The sequence below is a fragment of the Mobula hypostoma genome, chromosome 19 (genome assembly GCF_963921235.1).
Source record: "Mobula hypostoma chromosome 19, sMobHyp1.1, whole genome shotgun sequence".
NCBI classification, from domain to species: Eukaryota; Metazoa; Chordata; class Chondrichthyes; order Myliobatiformes; family Myliobatidae; genus Mobula; species Mobula hypostoma.
The window spans coordinates 26,129,508-26,157,020 of NC_086115.1; the positions used below are offsets into that span (position 1 = coordinate 26,129,508).

Sequence of the window (27,513 nt, forward strand, 5' to 3'; positions counted from 1 at the left end):
AAAACAAAACAAAACAAAGACTGGGCTGCCATATTTCATCGGTTAAGATCATTATTTGTCATTAACTCCACTCCTCTATACACAAACAAAAAGTTATTAAAAAGGATTTGGAAAAGGTCAATTTACATCATATGAAAATGTTGAATAAATGGCCTCCAAGTTTCTTCAAATTTAACCGAAGGATCAGTGGTACCACTCCTAATTTTTTCCAAACTTAAACATGTTATAGTTTGGGAAAACCATTGAAATGTAGTAGGGGGATTAGAATCTTTCCATTTAAATAAAATGGATCTTCTGGCTATTAATGTAACAAATGCAATCAAACGACAAGCTGAAGAGGATAAATGACTAAAGTCTATCATTGGTAATCCAAAAATTGCAGTAATAGGATGAGGTTGTAAATCAATACGCAAAATTACTGAAATAATATCAAAAATGTCTTTCCAATGTTTTTCCAAAAGGGGGCAGGACCAGAACATATGTGTCAAGGAAGCTACCTCAGAATTACATCTGTCACAGACAGGATTTATATGACCATAAAAACGAGCTAACATCCTTAGACCTATGGGCCCTATGAACCACCTTAAATTGTATCAAAGCATGTCTAGCACACATTGAAGAAGTGTTAACTAGCTGGAGAATTTTCTCCCATTTCTCTATGGGTAAAGATACTTGAAGTTCTCTTTCCCATTCATTCTTAATTTTATCAGACATACCTAACCATATTTTCATAATTAAATCATAAACAATTGCTATTAAACTCTTCTGAAAGGGTTTAAACCTAAAAAAATTTCTGTAATTTCAGTTTAATGTGATATCGGAAAAGTAGGTAAAATAGCTTTCAAAAAGTTTCTAATCTGTAAATATCTGGAAAAAATGTGACCTAGGCAAATTATATTTATTAGACAACTGTTCAAAGGACATGAGACAATTATATCCATGAATAAATCATGAAAACATATTATTCCCTTCGTTTTCCATAAAATAAAAGCTTGACTTCCGGGGTTGAGTATGGCGTGAGTCGGTGCGTGTGAGTGTGGCTCCTGATTTTTATTGAAAATCTACCTGTTTATCTTTGCCGTATGCTCGGGATAACTGAATATTTGCCATTGTGAACAACGCGGGACATAGCTGGACATTGAAATGGCAAGTAGAATGTACCTCCGAAGTAAAACTGGGGAAAAAGATAGTGAAGCCTGAAGCAAGAAGGCTGATGTTACAGTAATGGCGCCATTGCACGCTGCTGGACCTGGATCCGGACCTGCGCTACCCGATGACTTGGAGAGGCTTCGTTTAGTACTTATTACTGACATTACGCAAGCGGTGCATTCTGCCCTAAAAAGAGAACTTGAAGATGCTTTATCACCAGTGAATACTACCATGGAACAAATTATGTCTTCTTACGAGTCGCACGACGCACGCATTCGTGAGGTTGAAGATGGCCTGAATGATTACAGTGACTGACTGGTGAGCGCCGAAGCCACCACTGCAGCGCTGCAGAGCGAAAACGCATTTCTGAAGGGAAAGCTAGATCACCTCGAAAATTGGTCGCGGAGATCCAATTTGAGAGTGGCCGGCATTCCTGAAAATTTGGAAGGTTCGGACCCTGTTAAATTTATGACCGAGTTTTTTGACGATGTGCTGGGGACAAATTTTTTCCCAAGGTCTCTCGTGCTTTCGCGTGCTCACCGAGTTGGACGTAAACCATCCGGTGTCTCTGGAGCCAAGCAAACGAGACCAAGAACGTTCCTGGTTTGCTTTCACTCCTTTCAAGATGAGCAACGCATCATCAATAGACGGAAGCAGGAGCTGTATTTCCGTGGACACCGCGTGTTTTTTTATGAAGATTTTAGTGCGGAGCTGGGTAAAAAAACAAGCAGCTTTCAAGGAGGTGAAGTCCCTGCTCTACGGGAAAGGGGTCAGGTTTGGCCTCTTGTAACCTGCCCAGCTCCGGGTCATGCATGAAGGTAAAAAGCATTATTTCCATACACCAGAGACGGCCAAAGAGTTTTACCATTCGCGCTGGGGAGAAGAAGAACTGCTATGCTGCCGAAACTGATTAACAAAAACTTTCAATCAGCAAAATGTAAATATTTGGGATTTGTATCTCGGGCGTTTAAGTTGCCTAGTGTTTTTTTTTGTTTTTAATGCTTAGCTTGACCTGTGTCATCTTTAGCTTATATGTTATATTAAAGGTAGTATAAGTGATGGGATAAATTTTAAGGAGAGGAGCCACTCTAGATTAGATTGAAAATTGGGCTGTATAGGGAACGCCTTGGAAGTTTTTTGTTGGGTACTGCCTGCGATCATCCTCAATTGGGGAGGTAGATCTAGGTTTCGGGGGTTAATTGGGTTTTTTTGTTGTTTGTGTAAAGGGGTGGGGGAGTGTTTTGGGGGATTATCATGGCAGTTTATTCCTTTGTGTCTTACGGATTGATCAGACTTTCTTTTCATTGTGCGTTATTATGTGCAACTTATGCCCTTGCACTGTTTTGGATTGTAGGCGCTGTGTGTCTTTTGATATGATTAACATGAGTGCTGCTGATGGAGGCCACCCTGTGAGGTTTATTTCTTGGAATGTAAAGGGGCTCAGTGGTCCAGTTAAAAGAGCTAAAGTATTCTCTCATCTGAAACAATTAAAAGCAGATATACTATTTCTACAAGAGACACATTTAAGAGTAGAGGACCATAATAGACTTCGTAAAGCATGGAATAGTCAGTTTTTTCATTCCAGATTTAATAGTATGTCCAGGGGGGTGGCAATATTAATCACCACAAGAATGCAGTTCACACCATCTGATGTAATCAGTGACCCTAATGGTCCCTTTATTATAGTCTCTGGCTCTCTCTTTCAGATACCTGTTATTTTGGTAAATGTTTATGCCCCTAATTGGGACGATGTCCAATTTGCAAATAAGGTTTTGTCATTAATACCTAACCTGAATACACATAAGCTAATCTTTTACGGAGATTTGAACTGTGCTATTGACCCACTGCTTGATAGGTCTTGCCCTAGGGGAACATTTTCTGGTATGGCAAAGGCCTTCTCAATGTTTATGCAACAAAATGGTTATATGGATCCTTGGAGATTTTTGAATCCTTCAGTTAGGCAATTCTCTTTCTTTTCTCATGTTCACCACTCCTATTCCAGGCTAGACTATTCTTTATAGATAACTCCTTGATACTAATGATTAGACTGATTGAATACACTGCTATAGTTATATCTGATCACTCGCCCGTGAAACTGGACCTATGTTTTCCTTTAAACGCTAGAGAACGGCCTCTGTGGAGACTTAACCCCCTTTTGCTTTCTATTGAGAAATTTTGTAGTTATATATCAGCTAACATTGACTCATTCTTCGAGACTAACAAAACTGAGTCGGTATCGTACTCTTTGAGAAACTTTAAAAGCTTACTTGAGGGGTCAAATAATATCTTATACTTCACATGCCAATAAAGAGCATAGGAAGGAAATGCAAGTGTTATTGCAATCTATTTTGGACCTGGATAGAAAATACTCTGAGGCACCCACTGCGGAATTATATAAAAGCCGGGTTGATTTGTAAGTGAAGTTTAATCTTCTATCTACAAACCTATCAGAACAATTAATTCTTAAGACACGTGGCCTCTATTATGAATATGGTGACAAGGTGAGCTGGCTTATGGCTCGTCAGTTGAAACGTCAAGCTGCATCACGACTTATTCCTCAGATAAGAGACACGCACCAAAACTTGACAAGCAATCCAAAAGAGATTAATAACATCTTTGCAACTTTTTATTCCTCTCTGTATGCCTCAGAGTTCCCCTAAGATAAAACAAATATGGAACGTTTTTTAGATAATTTGGAAATACCAACTCTTGAACCAGAGGAGGTGGAGAACCTAGATCGGGCTCTTGGGCAGGAAGAGATTAATAACGTCATTATGGCTATGCAGAGTGGCAAGTCCCCAGATCCTGATGGTTATCCAATAGAATTTTATAAGAAATTTAAGGATAAGCTCATACCGGTCCTTCTAGAAGTGTTTCAGGAATCTTTGGAGAACGGCTCCTTACCCCCTTCTCTTTCACAGGCAGCTATTTCACTACTTCTTAAAAACGACAAGGACCCGACTCAATGTGGATCATATCGCCCCCATCTCACTTTTGAATGTAGATGTGAAAATTTTGGCTAAAGTGCTTGCATGCCGTTTAGAACGTCTCCTTCCCAAGATAATTTCAGACGATCAAACAGGTTTTATTAAAAATTGCCATTCTTTTTTTAATATCCGTCGACTGGCTGATGTGGTTTATTCACCCAGTGATTCTCCAAGTCCGGAGGTTGTTATCTCCTTGGACGCGGAGAAGGCATTTGATAGAGTTGTTGATACTTGTTTAGTGTTTTGGAGAAGTTTGGACTTGGCAGAATATTTGTAGCTTGGGTTAAGCTATTGTACCACTCGCCTTTAGCATGTATACAGACAAGTTATTTTTGATCTGACTATTTCCCATTAACACGTGGCACTCGCCAAGGCTGCCCATTGTCCCCTCTTCTTTTTGCAATTGAGCCTCTTTCTATTGCACTTAAGTCAACTACATTATTTCAAAGTGTTAGAAGAGGGGACATGGAACACCATGTATCCCTATATGCTGATGATCTCTTACTTTATGTTAGCGACCCTGTAGGTAGTAGTCCTGCAATTGTGTCATTATTAGGTCAATTTGGAGCCTTCTCTGGCTATAAACTGAACTTTCAAAAAAGCAAATGCTTTCCCATTAATAACTTGGCCCTACAGATCTGACAGGAATCTTTGCCTTTTCCTTTATCTCAAGATGGTTTTGTATACCTAGGAATACATATTACTCGCTCTTTTACATCTCTGTTTGAAGCTAACTACAGGCCTCAGGTTAGCCAAATGAAGACTGATTGCGAGAGATGGTGCAGTTTACCCCTTACTATAGCTGGGAGAATTCAATCAGTGAAAATGACTATACTTCCTAGATTTCTTTATTTGTTTCAGTGTTTGCCAGTTTTCTTATCTAAGTTATTTTTTAAATCAGTCGACCAAGCTATAACCTCCTCTATTTGGGAAAATAAGGTCCCAAGGGTTAATAAGCACACTCTCCAAAGAGGTCGTGACATAGGTTGAATGGGTCTTCCCAGCTTTATTCATTATTACTGGGTATCGAACATTCAAAATGTATTATTTTGGCTCCACCAGCCAGATATAATCTGGTGCCTGCTTGAGTCATGGTCTTGCCACTCCTCGTCTCTCCCAGTTTTGGTGTATTCTTCCTTACCATTGAAATCCTCTCAATTCACATCTAACCCGGTCGTGCTCTCCACCCTCAAAATTTTTAATCAATTTTGCTGCCACTATAAGTTCATATCAGCTTCAGTTTTGGGTCCCATTCATAAAAAAAACATTTATTTCCTCCCTCCACATTCGATTCAGCTTTCAGACAATGGGGTTTGAACGGTGTTATGCGCATTAAGGATTTGTATACTGATAACATATTTGATAGTTTTGATAACCTGCGCGGTAAGTATGGCCTTCCGCATAATCATTTTTTTAAATACCTGCAGATTTGCCACTTTGTCAAGGAAAAATTTCCCTCTTTTCCTGATCTACCACCTGCTATGTTATGGGGAAAAACTCACTCTTAGCTTTAACAATAAAGGGCTGATCTCTGAACTATACTCTCAGCTGATGTCTTTGGGAGTTCAAGATCTGAACAAAACTAAGAGTAGGTGGGAGGATGACCTCAGTATGGATCTGGCTGAGGAATATTGGGCAAAAGTATTGAATAGGGTTCATTTCTCATCATCATGTGCTAGACTGGGGCTCATACAATTTAAAGTTTTACACAGGGTACATTTAAGTAAAGCCAGACCTGCAGACATATACCCTGGGACAGGCGCTGGCTGTGACAGGTGTTCCTTCTCTCCGGCTGGTTTAGTACATGCATTTTGGTCATGCCCTGGGCTTGATGACTATTGGGCACTGGTTTTTAAAATTATCAGTGAGGTTTTGGGGGTGACACTGAGACCTTGCCCACTTATAGCTGTATTTGGTGTGGCAGATGATGATTTGGGTTTAAATGCAAGCCAGTTGGATATCATTGCATTTACATCGCTATTGGCCCGTAGGAGAATTTTGCCGGTTTGGAAATCTGCCGCTCCCCCAACTGCTGCTGCTTGGTTAGAAGATGTAATGTTTTTTCTGAAATTAGAAAAGATTAAATTCACTTTGAAGGGGTCTGTGAAAAAGTTCTATTCGAAATGGGGACCTTTCTTATCATATTTTGGGAGTCTTAAGGAATTACCTACTAGTTGAGGGCATTTGATTGTACTTGGGAAGTTGCCTCCCATTTAACACGTTTATAATTTACCTCATGGTGGTTGATGAATTGTAAATATGAGTGTAGTTTGGATCACCTGACATGTTGCAGATGTGTGTGAGCCGTCATCTTGAAGTAGTGTGGGGGTATGGTTGTGAAATGTCCGTACTTGTATTTGTGAATTGTTGTGTTGTAAATATATTAGCTGCCATGATATGTTCGGGGAGGGCGGGTGGGGGGAGGTTTGTTTGGGGGTACGATATAAAAGCAAAATGGAGGAAAATGTAATCCATTATATATTCTGTATTGTGTCATTCCTTCAATAAAAATAAAAAAAGGAAAAAAAAAATAAAAGCTTGATCAGTCCTGGATGGTTGGAAGAAAAAATTGGATATAATAGGACTTGATAGGATAGATTTATTCAATCCAAAATATTTACAAAATTGAAACCATATTCATATTGTATGTTTAATTATTGGATTAATCGTTTGTTTATTCAGTTTAGTAAATGCAAAGGGAAGCAAAGCCCCTAAAATAGAAGCCAATGAGAACCCCTAAACAGACTCACACTCGAGGTTCACCCATCGTGGACATTGAATTTCATCCAAATCTTGTGTCCAGAACGTTAGGTATCGAATATTAATTGCACAATAATAGAATCTAAAGTTCGGCAATGCCAAACCACCATCCTTTTTTGGATTCTGTAAATATTTCTTACTTAATGTAGGATTTTTATTCTGCCATATATATGAAGAAATTTTAGAATGAATAATATCAAAAAAGGATTTAGAGATGAAGATTGGTACTGCCTGAAACAGATACAGAAATTTAGGTAAAATAATCACCTTAATGACATTGATTCGACCAATCAATGATAGGGACAATGGGGACCATTTAGTAAGCAGTTGTTTAACATGATCAATTAAGGGTAAAAAGTTAACTTTAAATAGATCCTTATGCTTCTTAGCAATTTTAACACCGAAATAAATAATCAGTAACCAGTCTAAATGGTGGTTGTCTATAGATTGGAACTTGCATATTTAATGGAAAAAGCTCACTATTATTAAGATTCAATTTATAACCAGAAAAACTACTAAACTGAGCAAGTAGTAATATTACTGCAGGGATGGATTTCTCTGGATTAGAGATATATAGTAACAGGTCATCTGCATATAATGATACCTTATGCGTCTCATTCCCACGAATAATGCCAAATGTATTGGGTGAGTATAGAGACCATCAATGGAAAAATTAGTGGGGAAGATAGAAATTTTATCACCGACTTGGTAGTAAGTTTAAAAGGTATGGGAAGCAGAAGGTTTCTGAGTTTAAACAAAGCAGGGGAGTTTAACATTTTTTTTCTAGTTAAGTAGAAAAACAAGAAAGCTAAGAGTGCTCAGCAAGCTGCCTCAGATCTGCAGAACTCACATTGTTGACCTTGAACAGCAGACGATATCAGCAAAGACTATCCCGAGATGAGTGTTTTCTGTTTTGTACATTTTAACAGCAAGTTACTCCAGAGCTCAAATGCAGGCAGAGAAAGACTGGGGACTGCCAAGTGAAGGAGGCAGACAGATTCAGGAGACGCCTGAGGGAATCTGATTCTCTAACCAGTATTCAGTTCTGTACTGGTTGGAAAAAAGGTAGTGTAACCAGAGCCAAGACCATAGCGTCAAGGGTTCCTCAGCTGTACATGGAATGAAGAGAGTGCAAGACAATAATAGTAGTAGAGAATTATAAAGTTAAGTCAGGCCACTGTTTCAGTGTTGATGAGAATGACTCCAGGATGGCATGTTGCTGCCCTTGTGCCAGGATTAAGTTTGTCTCCAAGTTACTGCCAAACATTCGGGAAGCAGAGGGTAAACAGGTAGAAGTTGTGGTCTATCTTGGTACCAGTGTCCTAGGATAGGAAAGGGATGAAGTACTGCAACTAATTTTAAGAAACAGGTTTCCCCCGCCATCTGAAGGTGGAGCTTTCCTATGAAACGGTTCGTAAGCTGGAATGTCGTAAAGCGAAGAAGCAATTACCCATTTATTTATGTGGGAAAAATCTGTGAGTGTTCGCAGACCCAAAAATAACCTACCAAATCATGCCAAATAACACATAAAACCTAAAATAACAATAACATATAGTAAAAGCAGGAATGATATGATGAATACACAGCCTATATAAAGTAGAAATACTTCTCTACAATCATTGCCGCTCTGTTCTCCGTAGCGAAAATCTCATGCAAGCGCTCTTGGCAGAAACACGGCGCAAGCGCTCTCAGCAAAAACACTCTCTCCAGTAACCTTTAAGCTAAGAAGCTGCCAAATCATACCAAATAATGCATAAAAATACACAGCCTATATAAGTAGAAATAATGTATGTACAGCGTAGAATCACTTGCTGGAATCAGGGAGACAGCGCCGAGCATACTGGTGAAGGTGTGTTAAGCTGAGTCGTCTGAGGTGAAGCATGCAGGGGTGCAGTGGTGGCCGGGACGCACCCAGCACGTCTTTAAGAAAAAAGCTGAAATAAACAAGCTAATTAATTAGGTGACTCCCGGCTACCGCTGCATTCTCCACGAATCGGTATCTGTCTGTGGCCGGGGGGTTGGGGTGGTGGGACACTGAGGTGTCTGTCGTTTCCATCGTCGTCTGTTTCCGTGAGGGCAGGCAGCTCATCTTCTTCTATGTCTGCCTGCCTCGATGTCGAAGGTCGAGGTTGGTCGTCTGCTGTGGCTGATGTGGAAGGCTTGAGAAACGACAGTATGCTTGACTGCTAGCCTCGTGCATTTTTCTATCATACAGTTCTTTGTAAGCACTCAAACCATCCTGCAAATATGCCCTAATCCAACGTACCCTTTCAAAATTAAAGTCATACTTTATCATTGCAGCGAAAATCTCACGCAGTTGCTTCATGTTCAGTTCCTGGACGATTTCACTTTCAGTCCGTTCGCTACTGCATTCGGTTTCGATTGTTATCCTTTCTTCTTCCAATTGTGTCAGCTCTTCATCTATCAGTTCTTGGTCATGGGATGCCAAAACCTCTTCAACATCATCTTCATCAGCTGCCACAAGCCAAACTCACTTTGTCCTTACTTCATTCACCACGATCGAAACGCTTAATTATGTCTAGCTTTACACTAAGTGTAACACCCTTACGAGCTCTTTTAGGCTTTTCCAGTCCTTAGAACTAGCCTTGCTAACAGCTGCTCACAGGCACGTGTTTAAGCAATGCCGGCTAGAAAACAGTTCCGAATCCGGGGGAGAGCGGCTGCTCGGGGCGCGTGCTGCTTTTTTTCGCGTGCTGTTTTTTTTTTCGTTACAGTGAAAACACCTTCTGTTAGCGAAAACTGGTAACTAATGTAGGTCTTTCATAACAGTGAGGTTTCGTAAAGCGAACGTTCGAAAAGCGGGGGACACCTGAATTAGGAAAAAGATCAAGAAACAGAATTTCAAACATAATTTCTAGCGTATTCCCAAAGCCAGAAACCAGTAAGTATAAAAAAGGAAGATATTTCAGATAAACGCATTGTTCGTGATGGTGCAGGAATATTTTAGATCCAGCAATATTATACCAGTTTTGTGGAAGGCTGGAGCTCTAAGCACACAAGCAGCCAACATTATAAAGGAGGAAAGATATGGGGGGGAGGGTTGGAATTTTTGGGAAAAATAACTGGCACTGTAGACAGCTGGTGGAGATTTTTAATAGAGCCAGACTAAGAATACAAGTAAGTTCAACATTGGTTGAAAATGCACATATGCCACAGCATGAGGTCTATTAAACAAGGCTAGCAAAGTTCATTTAACCATATGAGATTATAATTTCATGGTGAAAAGAGACTGGCTTGGAAAAAGTCCTGAAGGATTTTGGATGTGAAGTCATCAGGAAAGTTAGGAGAAATAATAACTGTACTGATTAAGGAAAATATTGCACTGAAATGGAGGATTACTGTAATGAACAAAATTTCACTGTTTGGAGTTGAGAAACAGTGCAAATACAAAAGCTATACAGTAGGCTCAAGTGAGATTTCAGCTATCCAAATATAGTTGGGTATTGCAACAACATAGGGCAAGGTGTTCCTGAAGTATGCGCAAGAGAACTAACTTCCTTTTTTGATCACTGTACTAGTGCATTGAGGAAGATGACATTATTGGACTTGGTTCTGAGAAATAAGCCAGACCAAGTACTAGTGGGAAAGCACCTGGGAAATAATTGAAGAGTTGTTTTCAATGGATGAGACTAGATCTGCCCTGCTAAATTGGAATCAGAACTAAAAAGGTAAAATTAAAGATCTTATTCAACTACAACATGGAGATATTTTGCCTAGGGTCTAAGTGCATTCTTGTGAGAGAGGAGGACAGGGATTTCCAAAGATGACCAAATGGGTAGGGGGAAAAAAAGGAGGAAACACAGCATTCCATAGAATGCCTAGTTATTTATGAGCAAGAATATTCTTTTTAAATTTTATTTTTATTTGGATAAGGAACTCACAATTATCATGCACTTTTTTCCACACATACAACCCCCTCCACCTTTCTGTATGTACAAAACTACAACCATCCATACACTCCCAAGTACTACATTCCTTTTTTTGGCAGCCGCCTTCAGGCACTGTATTTGCCTATCATTTCCTATTTCCTGCCTGAATTTTCTGTACTCAGCCTGGTTGTGTGGGCATGTTAACAAGATAAGGGTAAGAAAGATACAAAATAGAAACAGAACCTTTAGTGAACCAGTTCTGCAATGACCACCAGTTGCTAATTTGCATTAATCATACATTTATCTTATTTCATTTTCTTCACATTGTCATCTATTCCTCCACTATATTCTGTCTTCCACTTACGTGTAGGGGGAGTTTACTGTGACCAGTTTACCTACCAATCTTCACATCTTTGGTTCATGGGAGGGAACCAGAGCATCCAAAGGAAACCCACACAGAGAACATGCAAGCTTCATACAGAACTGCATCGGGGTTCAGGACTGAACCCAGATCATAGCTTGTAGGAGGAGAGCTGGGGTAGATCAGAGACCAAGACACAAAACTGTTCTTGTAGATAAGAGGGCATTGTTAGAATGACTAAACATCAGTCTTCATCAAGGAAGATGATGCTGAAGGGTCAGCAAAGGAAGATATATTTGAGGTTTTATGTGAGCTGAAGATTGATAGTTAAGTTACTAGAAAAGTGAACTGCACTTAATTGCCTGGATCAATCACCTGATACAGTTACAAGCAGGGTTATTAAGGCAAGTAAGTTAGAACATTGCAGAGGCTCTGTTCGAAACAAGAATGGTGCAGGCAAATTTAACCTTAGTGGCGAGGGCAAGGTCTGGAAATGCTAATTGAGGACAGAATAATCAGGATAAGTATAGATTGATAAGAGAAAACCAGAATGAATTTGTTAAAGCCGATGCCTAACTTGTAAAGAATTTTGAGAGGGCTGATGTATGTATTTCCAAAGATGTTTGATTAAAATGCCACAAGATTGGTTTATCAGTAAGATTGAAAGCCGTAGAATAAAAGGGGCTTGTGGCAGTATAGATAGAAATTGGCCAGCAGGAGAATGTGAAAGATTTGTTTTTACAGACCAGAAGGAATTGTACTTGTAGTTCTTCTGGGGTCAGTACTACAACCATTGCTTTTTTAAGTACATAATAGTGACAGGTGTACGAATGCAGTTTCTAAATTTGCAGATGATGCATGCTGGTGAGGAGTATAGTAATAGACTTCAGGGATACATAGACAGGCTGATTTACAGAAAAGGTGAAAGATGAAATCTAATACTGAAGAATGTGAAATGTTTATTTTGGCAGAAAGAATGAAAAGCAATTAAATTATAGGGCATTCTTCTAAATAGTACAAGCTCAGGAAGATATGTTGAAATATGCAGTTTTGTCAAAAGTGTTAGAGCAGATGGAGAAGGTGTTTGAAATGGTTTGGAGAATCTTGGGTCATCTAAATAAGGACATGAGCTCCAATAAAGTCAATTTATTTGTTTATCAAAACACTAATTTGGCAGCCTCAGGCTTATTGTGTCATTTCTGGATACCACTGTTTAGTCAAAGCTTTAAAGCTTGCAGAAGATGTTGACTAAAATGATTCTGTGCTAAGAGACTTTTAATTATAAGAAAAAAAACTAAAGAAGCTGGATTTGTTCTTGAGAATAGAGGAGGTTGTAAGGGTATCTGTTTGAGGTATTTAGTATAGTCTGATCAAAATCAATAAGTGTATTGACAAGTAGAAAGAGAAAAAAATTCCATTGGTGGTGGCTAAGGCCAAAACCAATGGTTATAAAATGAAGGTACAAGTTCTAAAGCTGAGGAGGAAAATTGTTCTATTTAGAGTGGTTACAAACTTAGAGGTGGTAGTGGGGGGGAAAAAAAAATAATTTGTACTATTTAAAGAGGAACTGAATAAATACCTGAAAGAATAGGTGTAGGGCAATGAGTAAAAGGCAGAGGAGTGCAATTAACTAACGTTCTTGTATGGAGCAAATACAACTCAGCAGGCCGAATGGCCTCCTTGATTTGATCACTCTGTAATCAATAACAGTACCTAAATCCTGTTCTGTTTAATCACAATCTGGTAAATTTGTAGAAGAGAGATTTTCAATTGAGTGTTAGCAGTGCAAAATAAACTATTGAAATTATTTCAGACATGTTTTAGGTCTGTTTTGAATCTAATGTTTGGAATTGACATCCCTTTCTTCTGGAATGTGTTGGAGCAACTGCTCTAACATTTCTTGTCTGAATTGATGAAGGGGACTAGCAAGGACATGTTTTGGCAAATGAGTGTAAATGTTACCTTTTTCAAATTAATGTCTAAGATTGTGTGGTTCTTTGTGTAACCTAATTGCACGGGTTAACTTCACTCCTACTGTTTTCTATTTTTCTCCTCCTCAACTCTACCCTCCAACCCCCCCCCTCCATTGTTATTGGCAAGGGTCTTTCTTTTCATTATAAGACCATAAGACATAGGAGCAGAATTAGGCTATCAGGCCCATCGAGTCTGCTCCACCATTCAATCATGGCTGATCCTTTTTTTTCTCCTCCTCAACCCCAGTTCAATATTCAACTCTCAGTACTAACCAGCAAGCATGCAGGTGGTTATAGATTTGATGCAAGATACGACAAGGCCATCAATTTTGAATGATCTTGCTAATTTATTTGGATTATCATTGAATATGTGATATATTGTTTTAGCTGTATATACAGAATGGGGATCAGTTTGAAAAAGCTATTTATTTGAAGTGGGATATGAATTGAAATAAGAAGAGAGATTAATTCCTGAGGTGGATGTGCATGGCCCTTTACTTAAATTCTCTGCACACAGATTAATGTGCAGCATTGTTTTCTTATTACATACCTTTACCATTCTTCGATGCATTCAATTGTACCATCATTTTAGTTATAACCAAGAAGCATGTTTGTAATCCATGGGAGTTTCTCCCATTAAAACAGTGGGTCCTTTCAAGCAACAACAAATATTTCCAACAGCGGGCTTTAACGTTTCTCTGACGTAGCAGATTTTATGTAGATCTGAGCTTGGGAATTAAAGGGAAGGTGAGCAATTTTGGTCACTCAATAGCTAACGTGAAGGTGGTGAACCTTTTTGAGAGCATGTGCCCAAATTGGCAATAATCTTTTTAAGAAAAAAATCTCTTGAATGCCACAGTAATTTTGAGTGGAGATTATCATTGATTAATGAATTAGTAAGAATGATTATGGACTTTTAAATAAGGATAATAGATGAGCCCTGTTGCTTATTTGCATGTATTCATTGTTTTAATATTAATAAATAAAAGTATACCAAAGACAGTTTGAAATAAATGAAAACAACAGGAATTCTGCAGATGCTGGAAATTCAAGCAACATACATCAAAGTTGCTGGTGAACGCAGCAGGCCAAGCAGCTTCAGGACTGACGAAGGGTCTCGGCCTGAAACGTCGACTGCGCCTCTTCCTATAGATGCTGCTTGGCCTGCTGCGTTCACCAGCAACTTTGAAATAAATGAAGTATTTTTGGAAAATCTATTCAAACATTATTAATATCCTTTTATGAAAAAATATGATTTCCAAATATATTGTTATTGTAACTGCTTACTGTCCAGATACTGGTCTGTGATGATTTTTAAATGTACCATCCAACATCAGGTGTTCTTGCATTCGTCCAGTGTGGAACGTTTCCTGTGAAAATATCTCGCTGTTCTCAGGTTGTTTAAAAAAAAATCGCTGTTTCATTTGGCAGTAAAGATAATCAATATGTTATCGTGTTGAGGTTTAAAGAATTAAGGGGCAGCACTGCATGTTGCATGGCCCATATTGGGCATGCATGCTGTAGGTTCGCCACCCCTGAACTAGCAGGCGGTATGGAGTTCTTCATAAGAGCTGGAGCAACAAAGGTTTTCTACTGTAGTTCACAGTAGCTGGCAAGTACTGTTGGTTCATCTGATCCTCCTCCTCATACTCCACAAGACTGTATTGAAATCCTAGGAATGTCTTGGAGTCTATTTTTAAAATAAATAACTAAGAGGCTTCCCATCAATCTGGCATCAGATACCAGTACATTTTTTTTTTAAGAATTTGCCTGTTGCATGATTTTTCAGTGAGTGGTGGGGAAAGACAAAGCAAGATAAGTTGTGTTACTGGTATTATGATCTTGGTAGCTATATTTATATTGGTGAATAGCTCATCAGTTCAGATGGACATGTATTTCTTGCTCACTTTTTTGTCCATCTTCTGTTTGGCATTTATTGGGTAAATACGCAATGTGCATACTCTGGAATTTGAAAGATCAGAAATAGCCAAAATGTCCACTAAATTTGCCATCCATAATAGATTTTAAAACTGGTAAGTAACTTCTGTTTGTAGCATGTGTGATTTTTTTTTTAGCTTGCAAGATACATGTGCAAAATGGTGTCTTTTTGTCTGTGCTGGCAACAGGAACATGCATGTGCATGTATCAAATAGCCAAAAGATTGCTTGACTGCTTTGCACATTGTCTTAGTAAAATCTAGTTATAAAATACTCAAATAAACTATTTGTATTAATTTTTCTCATGGCAATTTCTGAAAATCCAAGATTTCTTCTCATCTGCTCCCATGAGTTTTGAAATTATTCTTAGCCCTCAAACAAGGCGATATGGCCGTTTATCTGAGATTACTATTGGCATCACAGTCAACTGCATTTCTATATGTGACAAATTCAGCATTTGTCTTTGAAGACAAAAGCTAAAAATTGGCGATCATCCTTCTAATATTTAGGAACCTAAGATGATGAGAGGCATTTATCGTGTGGATAGTCGGAGGTTTTTTCCCAGGACTGAAATGGATAACATGAGTGGGCACAGTTTTAAAGGTACTTGGAAGTAGGTACAGAGGATGTCAGGGGTAAGTTTTTTTACGCAGAGAGTGGTGAGTGCGTAGAATGGGCTGCCGGTAACGGTGGTGGAGGCGGATACGGTGGGGTCTTTTAAGAGACTCCTGGATAGGTACATGGAGCTTAGAAAATCTAAGTAATTTCTAAAGTAAGTACATGTTCAGTACAGCATTGTGGACCGAAGGGCCTGTATTGTGCTGTAGGTTTTCTGTGTTTCTATGAACCTTTTCAATTTACAGTCTACACACTGTCATGTACAGTATCTATGCTCTTCTGTCCAAAATAATTGCATTCTGCAGCAGGACTCTTTTTTTAAAACTTGTAGTCACCATTGCAAATAAGAAAAAATAAAATTAGTGTTTCTGAAAATGATTTTTACAACCTGAAAGCATCGTAGCTAATATTTCCTCTTTTTGGTGAGTGACTAGAATTTGGCTAAATCTCAAACATTTCTAAAAGATTACAAAATAGCAGTGGTGGTTATTGTCTCTTCTCTCACTGGTTTTCTGTCCCATAACAATGAGATTGTATTCACTGAACTCCAAAACAACCAAAAGTGCTTCACAGAACCACTATATTAAAGAAATACTACATTAACTTACATAACCATCAGCTTGAAGAGCTAAACTGGTAAATTTTAGGAAGAAGCATAGTAAAGGAAATGGAGAGGATTTCAGAAGGCTAGGCTGCTGATATTGTAGCGATGAATAATGAAACTGTTTAAGACAAGAATTGGAGGAACACAGAACACAAAGGGTTTTAGAAATGAAATTTGATCAGAAGTGACAAAACTAGGAAATCGTTTGTAAGTAAGGGTGAACTTTTTTTTAATGGTGTTTAATAGAGCTTGACCACTATCCTCTGATAAATGTAAAGAAAAAAACAATTGCAGTAAATGTATATATTAATGCAAAAACAGAAATTTTTTAAAAAAGTATTGAGGTAGTCTTCACTTTTTTTTCAGCATCTGAAGCCCCACAGCACTCTTAAGTAAGGACATATAAAGATGCACTTTTTTCTGTTGAAGAAATATTTCCTCAGCTGTATCCTGAGTTGCTGATTCTTTATTTTGAGTTGCTGTTCACAGATTGCACCATTTTAAAAAGACAGCTCCACCACACAAAAAAAAGTAAACACAGCCATAGGAATAATAAAGGGCCAAGATCAAACACAATCTGACTCAATAATGGTAGGGAGTTTGGAATCTTGAAATAGTGGCATGACGAAAGGAGGTCATTTGAAATGTCAGATCTGTACTAGCTGTATGCAGGAGCAATCATGTTAGTTCTACTTCATCATTCACTCCTTTCTTTCTTTTTGGATATTGATCCAGTTCCCTTTTGAATATAACCCCTGCAGTGCATTCGAGACTCTAACCATTTACTGTTTAAGAACTAAATCCTCCTGTCAAATTTTGGTTCTTTTGTTGTACCCTCGTTTTTGGTTCTTCTGCTAAAGGATACAATTTCTCAATCCACTCTGTTCCCTACATATTTTTAATACAGATTCAGATTCTCATGCACCCATTCCTCCAACTTCTCCACTCTATCTACCTAATTAAAGTTTCCCATCCCAGAATCATTTTAGTAAACCATAAGACCATAAGATATAGGAGCAGAAGTAGGCCATTTGGCCAATCATGTCTGCTCCGCTATTCAATCATAGGCTGATCCAATTCTTTCAGTCATCCCCACTCCCCTGCCTTCACCGCATACCCTTTGATGCTCTGGCTAATCAAGAACCTATCTATCTCTGCCTTAAATACACCCAACGACTTGGCCTGCACAGCCGCTCATGGCAACAAATTCCAGATTTACCACCCTCTGACTAAAGTAATTTCTCCACATCTCAGTTCTTAAAGGCTGTCCTGAATTCGTGCCCTCTTGTCCTAAACTCTCCTACCATGGGAAATAACTTTGCCATATTTAATCTGTTCAGGCCTTTTAACATTCAGAATGTTTCCATGAGACTACCCCGCGCCCCCCAATTCTCCTGAACTCTAGGGAATACAGTCCAAAAGCTGCCAGATGTTCCTCATATGATAACCCTTTCATTCCTGGAATCATTCTTGTGAATCTTCTCTAAACCCTCTCCAATGTTAGTATATCTTTTCTAAAATAAGGAGCCCAAAACTGCACACAATACTCCAAGTAAGGTCTCACGAGTGCTTTATAGAGCCTCAACATCACATCCCTGATCTTATATTCTATACCCCTAGAAATGAATGCCAACATTGCATTCACCTTCTTCACAATCAACTCATCCTGGAGGTTAAACTTTAGGGTATCTTGCACAAGGATTCCTAAGTCTCTTTGCATCTCCACATTTTGAATTCTCTCCCCATCTAAATAATAGTCTGCCCGTTTATTTCTTCCACCAAAGTGCATGACCATACACTTTCCAACATTGTATTTCATTTACCACTTCTTTGCCTATTCCCCTTTAAACTATCTTAAGTTTCTCTGCAGGCTGTCAGTTTCCTCAACACGACCTGCTCCTCCACCTACCTTTGTATCATCAGCAAATTTAGCCACAATTCCACTAATACTGTAGTCCAAATCATTGACATACATTGTAAAAAGCAGCAGTACCAACACCGACCCCTGTGGAACTCCACTGGTAACCGGCAGCCAGCCAGAATAGGATACGATTATTCCCACTCTCTGTTTTCTGCTGACCAGCCAATGCTCCGCCCATGTTAGTAACTTCCCTGTAATTCCATGGGCTCTTATCTTGCTAAGCAGCCTCATATGTGGCACCTTGTCAAAAACCTTCTGAAAATGAAAGTACACCATGTCTACTGCATCTCCTTTGTCTACCCTGCTTGTAATTTCCTCAAAGAATTGCAGTAGGTTTGTCAGGCAAGATTTTCTTTTCAGGAAACCATGCTGGCTTTGGCCTATCTTGTCATGTGCCTCCAGGTACTCTGTAATCTCATCCCTAACAGTCTATTCCAACAACTTCCCAACCACTAATGTCAGGCTAACAGATCTATATTTTTCTTTCTGCTGCCTTCCACCCTTCTTAAATAACGGAGTAACATTTGCAATTTTCCAGTCATCTGGTACAATGCCAGAATCTATCAATTCTTGAAAGATCATCGCTAATACCTCCATAATCTCCCCAGCTACTTCCTTCTGAACCCAAGGGTGCATTCCATCATGTCTAGGAGATTTATCCACCCTCAGACCAATAAGTATCTTCTCAATGGTAATTTTCACTGCACAAACTTCACTTCTCTGACACTCTTGAATGTCCAGTATACTGTAGACATCTTCCACAGGGAAAACGGATGCAAAATACGCATTCAGTTCCTTTGCCATCTCTGCATCTCGCATTACAATATTTCCAGCGTCCTTTTGTGGTCCTATATCTACCTTCGACTCTCTTTTACCCTTTACTTATAAAAGCTTTTAGTATCATCTTTGATATTAGTCGCCAGCTTCCTCTCATAATTCATCTTTTCCTTCCAAATGACCTTCTTAGTTTACTTCTGCAAGTTTTTAAAAGCTTCCTTATCCTCTATCTTCCCACTAGCTCTGCCTGCCTTGTATGCCCTCTCTTTTGCTTTTACTTTGGCTCTGGCTTCAGTTGTCAGTCACGGTAGTGTCCTTTTTCCCTTTGAAAATTTCTTCTTATTTGGAATATATGTCTTGCACTTCCCTCAAACCTCTACTCTCAAGCGTCACCATCATTCCTAAAGTGTGACACTCGGAAATGGACACAATGCCCATGTCATAGCCAACCCAATCCTTTAATAAAAAATGCAATGTCTTCTCAATCACTTTTTAGTCTCTGCCCTGGTACTTTTGATGACGAATACTCACATCCTTAAATGTGTTTTTGTACCTTTTTAGTATTATGCCCTCTTGTTTGTAATGACTTATCATTCTTGTTACCCAGCCTTAAATTTCATCTGCTACCTATTACACTATCCCATCTATATCTTATTGAAGACCATTATTGTGGTCCCCTCTGTTCTTTCATGTTTTATGATCTGAAAATTTAGAAATTAAATCGTGTAAAGCTTAGTCATTAAATATACAACAAAAAGCAATACAGACCCTGGATAACTCCTGTATATGCTTCTGACTGAATTAATCCTGTAGCGCATTAAAGGTAGTGGTTAAATTCTTTTATGGAGATATTCATTGCCTGACTTTTCTGGCATAAATACTACTCGTCGCATATCAGTCAAAACCTGAATACCTGCTATACAGAATGGTAGATTGTTCAAGCTGTACAGGAGTTCTCAACCTTTTTTATGCCATTGACCAATACCATTAAGCAGGGGGTCTGTGGACCCTAGGTTGGGAACCCGTGTGAGTGGAATTAAATGGAGTGCAATCATCAGTAACTATGTAGGTCTCCACAGGATTTAGTTCATGTGAACTGTTCCTAAGCTGAACAGCACAAGTCAGAAACGTGGCCACAAACTGAGTCCCCCTATAGCAGAAACTGCCTGCAGCCCTTTAGCAGCTGGCAAATCCATTCTGCCAGTTTCCCTGCTGGGGAGGACCTGTATCTGCTTTTGATTTTATGATAGAACTAAGGCAGTTGCAATGGATAGTTGGCCTTGGGACACATCAAGAACACAATATAATTTTTATTTGCTGCACAAGTTCTGTGCAGTCATTTAGAGTGAGTGATGACATCATTGGTGCAACTTGAGGGGTTCATTGAAGGCTGTACAAAGAATCAGGTTTGTGATAGATTTTATTGATCCTGAAGAGAATCATATTAACTCTCATTTCTGTTGTAAGAGCTGGAAGGCACAAGCCACGATGTTGCTGAGGAAATAGAATGGAGCCTTTTCGAATAATTGGCACAAATTTTCTAATGGGATGGATAATCTGAAGTGATGAACATTTTAACACAATTGTTAACTTTTTCAAGACCAGATAGGGAACTCAATTATGGTTGTATAATTCTACCTCTTATTTCTACTTTGGAGAATCTGTTCTGTTTTTCTAGTGATGAGGTCTTGAGTGAGAATTCACTCCTACATTTTAGTATATATTTTAGATCAGGGGTCCCCAACCTTTTTTGCACCGCAGACTGGTTTAATATTGACAATATTCTTGTGGACCGGCCGACCGGGAAGGTGGGGGTGTTAATCACGACCGGACTATAGGTGATAAGTCACTTATCAGTGGCTAATACACTCAATTTTTTTTCTAAAAGGGTTTATCTAATTAATTTAATATTAAACACACAGCGCATATTTTCCTTGCATGAATGTAGTGATAAGTCAATTATAAGTCATAAGGGGGTTCCTTATTTCCAGTCTATTCGCAATTTAGTTTTTGTTGCATTCATTGCAGAAAACTCTGCTTTGCAGAGATATGATGTTGGCAATGGAAGCAATGTTTTCAGTGCTTTCGTGGCTATCTCAGGATATTCAGCCTTGACCTTGATCCAGAATGCCGGCAGAGATGTTATGTCAAACATACTTTTCAGCCCACCGTCATTTGCAAGCTCGAGGAGTTGATCTTCATCCAGCGCTGACATGGATGATTCACTGGGGACATTCACAAATGGGTTACGGACCCATTCCTTTGCACGTCTTGGGTCATTTGCGGTTGGGAAGTAACGCTCGAATTCTGTCGACAGCGAAGATAGGTGTTCGCACATCAGCTGTGAGCCTCAGTCTCTCCCAGATTCCCAGCTAATGTTGGGAACATGTCAGATATGCCCCTGTCCACTCGCCGTCCCCAAAGTTCCAGTTTGGCTGTGAAAGCTGACACTTTATCTGCCAACTTGAAGACAGTTGTCATTCTCCCCTGAAGTGACAAACTGAGTTCATTGAGCAGGTTGAAGATGTCACACAGATAAACGAGTTTTGCTATCCACTCCTCGTCACTGAAGTGTGCTGCCAGTGGTGACTTATTTCCTGAAAGAAATCTCTGTAGCTACTCTCCTAACTCAAAAACCCTGGCCAGGGCTCTCCCCCTTGATAGCCACCTGACTTCAGTGTGTAAGAAGGCTTTTGTGCTCTGCATCCATTTCCTCGCAAAGCTGCTCAAACAGACGTGAGTTAAGGGCTTTTGCTTTGATGTGATTGATAACTTCAACAACGTCACTCAATACGCTGTTAAGATCAGGTGACATTTTTCGGCTAGCCAGCATTTCCCTGTGTGTGACACAGTGTGTAGACTGGCATTCAGGAGCAACTTCTTTGACTCGGATAGTGAAACCAGACTCGTTACCGTTCCAACAGCTGTGCTTCGATGTCCTCCGCTATGTCATCGATTCTCCTTGAAACTGTGGTAACTGAAAGAGAAACCTGTGCCATTTTGTTAGCTGCAGCTTCTCCCAACAGTTCACGGCACATGTCCTTGGCAGCAGGCAGAATCAATTCTTCACCAACAGTGAAAGGTTTCTTAGCCTTAGCAATATGGCTAGCCACTAAGTACAACACTCTCAGAGCAGCAGTATTTGTGGGGGTGGTTCCTCTCAGCACTTGCTTCTGTCCCACTTGCACACGTTTTTTCTGCTCAAAAAACTCAACGGGTTTGTCTTTAAGTGCAGAGTGCTTGGACTTACAGCTTGTCTCCACATATCACACACATGGGGCTTAGAGTGTGCGAGTCACCGGTCGCATTAAAGCCATATTTTATGTACGACTCGTTGTATTTTCTGTTGAAGGAAGCCTTTTTTTTGCGGTCTCGGCCTCAGCTGTCTCTGCATTATCATCATCGTTAGGCCTTTTATGTCCCGTACCATCTCTTCCAAAGAAACTCTCAAGCGGCATTTGTTTTTTACTCATCGAGTAGTTGTAGGTTAATGACTGACTGATGTCCTCACGTGGGTAGTGACCTCGCGTGTGTTCAAGTTCAACAGTGGGAGTGACAGGGAATGAGGAAAAGTGCAGTTGACTCGTATTGTTTCCTCGTGGCCCGGTAGCACATGCTTTGCGGCCTGGTAGTTGGGGACCACTGCTTTAGATGCCTTATGACAGTTGAAACTAACTAATAAAAATGATGATATTATATATGGGTTTGTATTAATAATAACCTGAGAGCATCAACATTGAGAAATCTTCCTAAAACTTTGTGGAATATGTGTATTTTAGCTATGCATTTTTGTCATTCTAACTCATCTCAGTGTTTCCAACTCGGCTTTTAAGTCGTTTCTGTAGGTGTATTTTTCAACTACAATAGAATGATATTGCACATTCATAAATAGATGTGTTTATGAGATCATTGGTTTTTACTGTTAATATTGGTTTATTTGAACTTAAGGCTTATCCCCTGGGTAATGTTACTTAAATGCTTCATTGGTCTATATTTAATTTTTTTTCCCATGATGCTGTTTTCTTTTCCTATTTCTGATTGTGCATTACTGTCCAAATGCTGCCAACATTCTCGAATAATTTCTCTTGGCAAGATTTTTGTCTTGAATTTTTTCTTTTACCTGTATGTTAATATAAAATGTATTATATTTGTATTTTGGACAACAAATATACATTTTTAGTTTATAAACTATGCCCCTTCCATTGTATTGTATGCTCACATTGCTGTCAGGTTCAAATTCTTATGCAATGTATACTTCATATTAGGAGTACAGACTTGCTGCTTTAACATGCTAAAAATATAGTTTATTGCACCACCTATTTAAACTGTGATTAATTTATCATGTGTACATCAAAACATACAATGAACTGCATCATTTAGCTGTAGGTGCAATAAAGAAATTAATCTGAACAGTTAATGCAATAAACTGCATACTCGTTGTTCTTATCCAGAGAAGATAAACACAATTCCTTTTAGGGTGTGTTTGACTGGTTAGTGTCTAAAGCTGAGGTAGTTTTAAGGTTTGGAGTTCGAAGAGGATGAACGTGTGATTAAAACTACATTTTTCTTGGAGCCTGAACACCAATAGACTGATTAGACTGGTAATTTCTATATAATTTTGCTTTGCTTTTTATGTCATTTTTATACATGTATTATACTTTGGTTAAAAATTCCTGCATAGTACTCATCGAGCTGATTCTTAGTAAAATTAAACCAATCTCCAATAATTGGCTTAATTGATAAATTCCATAATAATAAGAAATTTTCTAAATACAATGTAACAATGATAAATTGTCAGGTAAAACCAAATTCATTGCCCAATTTGCACTTTAAAGCTGTAGAAACATTTAAAAACATGAGCCTGTAATTAAAATCTGATATTTTTTTTTAAGTTCCACAGCAATTTTAATTGAGTTCTTGTGGCAACATTCTAATATTGTGCATCCAAGCAATTCCAGATGAAAACAAATCCTAAAAGGTGGTTGTATAAGAGTGAGCTTGGCACTGAAACTGTCAGGTTTCATAATGGGTATTCTTTGATTGAGGCACGTAAAATTATTTCTGCTTATAATAGATCCAAATGTTGTTGTCAGTACTTAATGTTTGTGTACTATATAGCACAATCAGTTTGCCAGAAGTGAAATGATCTGCTCACATTCCAAAACTTCATATCTCAAACATGCTATGAAAATTACTTTCATTGATGCAGTAGGTAGCTGCCTTTACAGTTAAGTTTGAGTCACTGTAAGTAAAGAAAAGTTTGCTTTTTTATATTCTTGTCAGATTAGAAATGTCTCAATTTAAGTGGAATTGATATTGTTTTGCCAATTCATTTACTTCATTGTATTTATTCCTAGACCAATAAGACCCAATGACATTTTACCTCCTGAGAAGGGCCGAGAGGTAGCCAAAGAACTTGGGATCCCATATTACGAGACCAGCGTGTTTGATCAATTTGGCATCAAGGATGTATTCGATAATGCTGTCAGAGGTGCACTGATTTCTAGGCGGCACCTTCAGTTCTGGAAATCTCACCTGAAGAAGGTGCAGAAGCCTTTACTCCAGGCTCCATTCCTGCCACCTAAACCACCACCTCCAGTTATGAAAATTCCAGACAGTCCTGTGAGTGCTTTTAGACCAAGTCATCTGCTCAACAATCCACTGTGTGCTGATGTTATATTTGTACTTCAGAACCAGATTAAAATCTATGCTCACAAGGTATACCTGGCTACCTCATCATCAAAATTTTATGATCTCTTTTTGTTGGACCTATCCGTTGACTCTCAAACAAATGATGAGAAACCAGTGAAATCAGGTCAGGACCATTTGATGAGAACTTTGAGTCTTGACACAGATGACGATGGTGGTGAAGTTGGTGTTAGCTCAATGCATTGCACTCTAAGAGCATCAAAGAGTGATGGGATTTTGAAAGTGAGCATGCCTGAAGATGAATCCACTGCAGTGAAGGAAATGCAGACAGGAAAACAGTTATCTTCATGGAGCAAGGCCTTTACTTACATTCATGAGGAAGTCTTGGAGAACCCTGTAACAAAAAGGACAGGTCTTATTACTGTGGTTAGGATGGACCAATCAATCCAGCCAGGACCCTATGAAGCTGTATTACGATTCCTTTACACAGGAGAGTTGGATGAAAATGAGAAAGACCTGATGAGAATTGCACAAATAGCAGAGATTTTGGAAGTTTTTGATTTGCGTATGATGGTTGAAAATATTCAAAATAAAGAAGCCTTTATGAATCAGGAGATCACAAAAGCATTTCATGTCAGGAAAGCAAACCGAATAAAAGAATGCTTAGCGAAGGGAACTTTTTCTGGTAATTTTCTCAATTTAAATTTTTAATTTATACTCTTTATTCCTGTTAATTTAAAATCATTTTAGCAGCTTTTTCAAGAGTTTTGAATATAGCTACAGTAATATGAATCTAATCTTCTCAGGTAAACAATCAGCAGAAACATGATCTATTTAATTTCAAACAAAAATTCTGGGGGAAAATCTGACCATTTTAATTTTAAGCAACACCAGTTGCTTTTGTGTATCCTAGTTCTTAACCTTTTGAGTAAACTGTTTCTATGCAGTGGGGTACAAAGTACTATGATTAACGTTGGAACCTTTTAAACAGCCTATTGCCAACTTCATAGTTCTCTGATCAACAAACAATACACAAAGCTTTCATTTGTTTGCTGTACATTCCACAATATTTTTTGATAACTATTCTTTGGAAAACTTTTCATCTGAATTTCCCATAAAGGTTCTGCTTGTAGATAATTCATTCACACTGCAAGCTTAGTATTGCTGCATAGGAGCTTTGAGTGGACTCCATAGTGAAATGGAGCAGGAGCCCTTCCTCCTGTGTTCTGAAGCAAAATGGGTCTTGACTCCAATCTTAATGCATGAAGCTAAAGTGGAAATAGCCTTGGGGGTTTTCAAAAAAATGTTTTGGCATGTTTGCCTTTTGGGCACGGAGTCTACTTGAAAATGAGCATTTTATGACTTTGTGTTCATTGGTGAACTTGAACAAACTGCCAGTACAATTATCCCTTAGAAAAATAAACCCTTCAGGTTTTAGAAAACACCCTTGTGTATATTTAAAAAAAATGCCACTTCTTCCTTGTTAATCGAGGAATCAGGTGACAGTCATGATAATGATGGAATGCTGAGAGGGTAACTTGTTTAAGTAAGTTTATTCTTGGTGCCATGTTGTCTGACTGCTGACAACCTGAAACATTTATAGCATGCACTAATACAAAACACTATTATCTCTTGTCATTGCTGCTAAGAAGAAAGCCATTGTCTGATTATTATGCTGCTTTACAAATAGATTTTTGCAGTTGCAATATTAACACTTTTCGACTTTCAATGGCAGATGTAACTCTTAAATTAGATGATGGGAGTATAAATGGCCATAAGTCTCTGCTAATTTCCAGTTGTGAATGGATGGCAGCTATGTTTGGAGGATCTTTCCTGGAGAGTTCCACCAAAGAGGTTGGTTGATACAATAACCTTATTCTTTGAGAAAGTTTAATAAACAATCTATTGTTTCAACACTTTCCTGAATAATACTGTGAGCATCTGACCCATATAGTTTAAGAAAGTCTTGGTCTTATCTGAGTTGGGTGGTTTGCGCTGTGCTGAATGTGTCTACAATTAATCTGTGTTTCTGGAGAGAAACTAATAATCTCTTAACAGATTGTTATGGTGTTCCCTTCTTTCTAAGCAAAGCTGCAGATATAAAATGTAGACTTGGTTATTGTGTCCAGTCAGCTATGAATCTTGCATCAAAATCACGTATGGTAAGTGTTGAGGTGCTAGAGTAACTGAGATAGGGCTGTATTTCTGATCATTACTTGATTTTCCTAAACTAATTGTATCAAACTTCTGAATAAAGTCCAGTTATAATGCCCACAAGGCTGTCAGCTAGGTATTGCCTCATGCTGCTTTCCACTGTTACCACCACTGACATAGCTGGGTGTGTAAGATGAATGCCATTTTCTATTTCCTCAGTGAAGCCTGTAGCTTGGTGAGTTGTTGATTCTTGCTGTAGTACTTCTTTCTTCTCAAGTTGTAAGTACATGAGAAAGTAATTTCCTGACCTTGGGAAATAGATTCTTCAATTGGAATCTGTCTGTTTCAGGAGATAATGGGGAAAGGAACATGACAATAGAGGTACTTACACTAAGACCAATGAAGCTTTTAAAATCCTTTTAGCCCATTGCTATACTTGGGGTTTGCAGCTCTGAAAGACTTATTTTAGATAGTTTCACCTCTGGACCATTATAAGTTGTTTAAATAATTGCAACCATTTCTGGGAGTTATAGGAAGAGTAACCATTGCTTTGATTTTTGCTTTGCCATTGAATTGTTGTAGGCACACTTGGGCAACTAATAATACCATTGTGTTAAGAAGATAGGTATACTCATTGTCAAGTAGTACCACGCATGGAAACTGATAAATTATATTCTTTAAAAAGTCAATTTTGGCAGTTTTGAGAAGTATTTTTAAGTGTAAGAAGCATCTA

At 38.7% G+C, this 27,513-nt stretch overlaps 1 protein-coding gene across 9 annotated transcripts in view; it reads left to right on the forward strand.

Moving 5' to 3' along the window:
- Positions 1–27,513, forward strand: part of rhobtb1 (Rho related BTB domain containing 1) — an 82,758-nt gene that overhangs the window by 42,177 nt on the left and 13,068 nt on the right. For all 9 annotated transcript variants that reach the window (XM_063071568.1, XM_063071569.1, XM_063071564.1 and 6 more), the window contains 2 exons: positions 24,335–25,311; positions 26,362–26,480. In XM_063071568.1, coding sequence (XP_062927638.1) covers positions 24,335–25,311; positions 26,362–26,480 — 1,096 coding nt within the window. The remainder of the gene's footprint in view (positions 1–24,334; positions 25,312–26,361; positions 26,481–27,513) is intronic.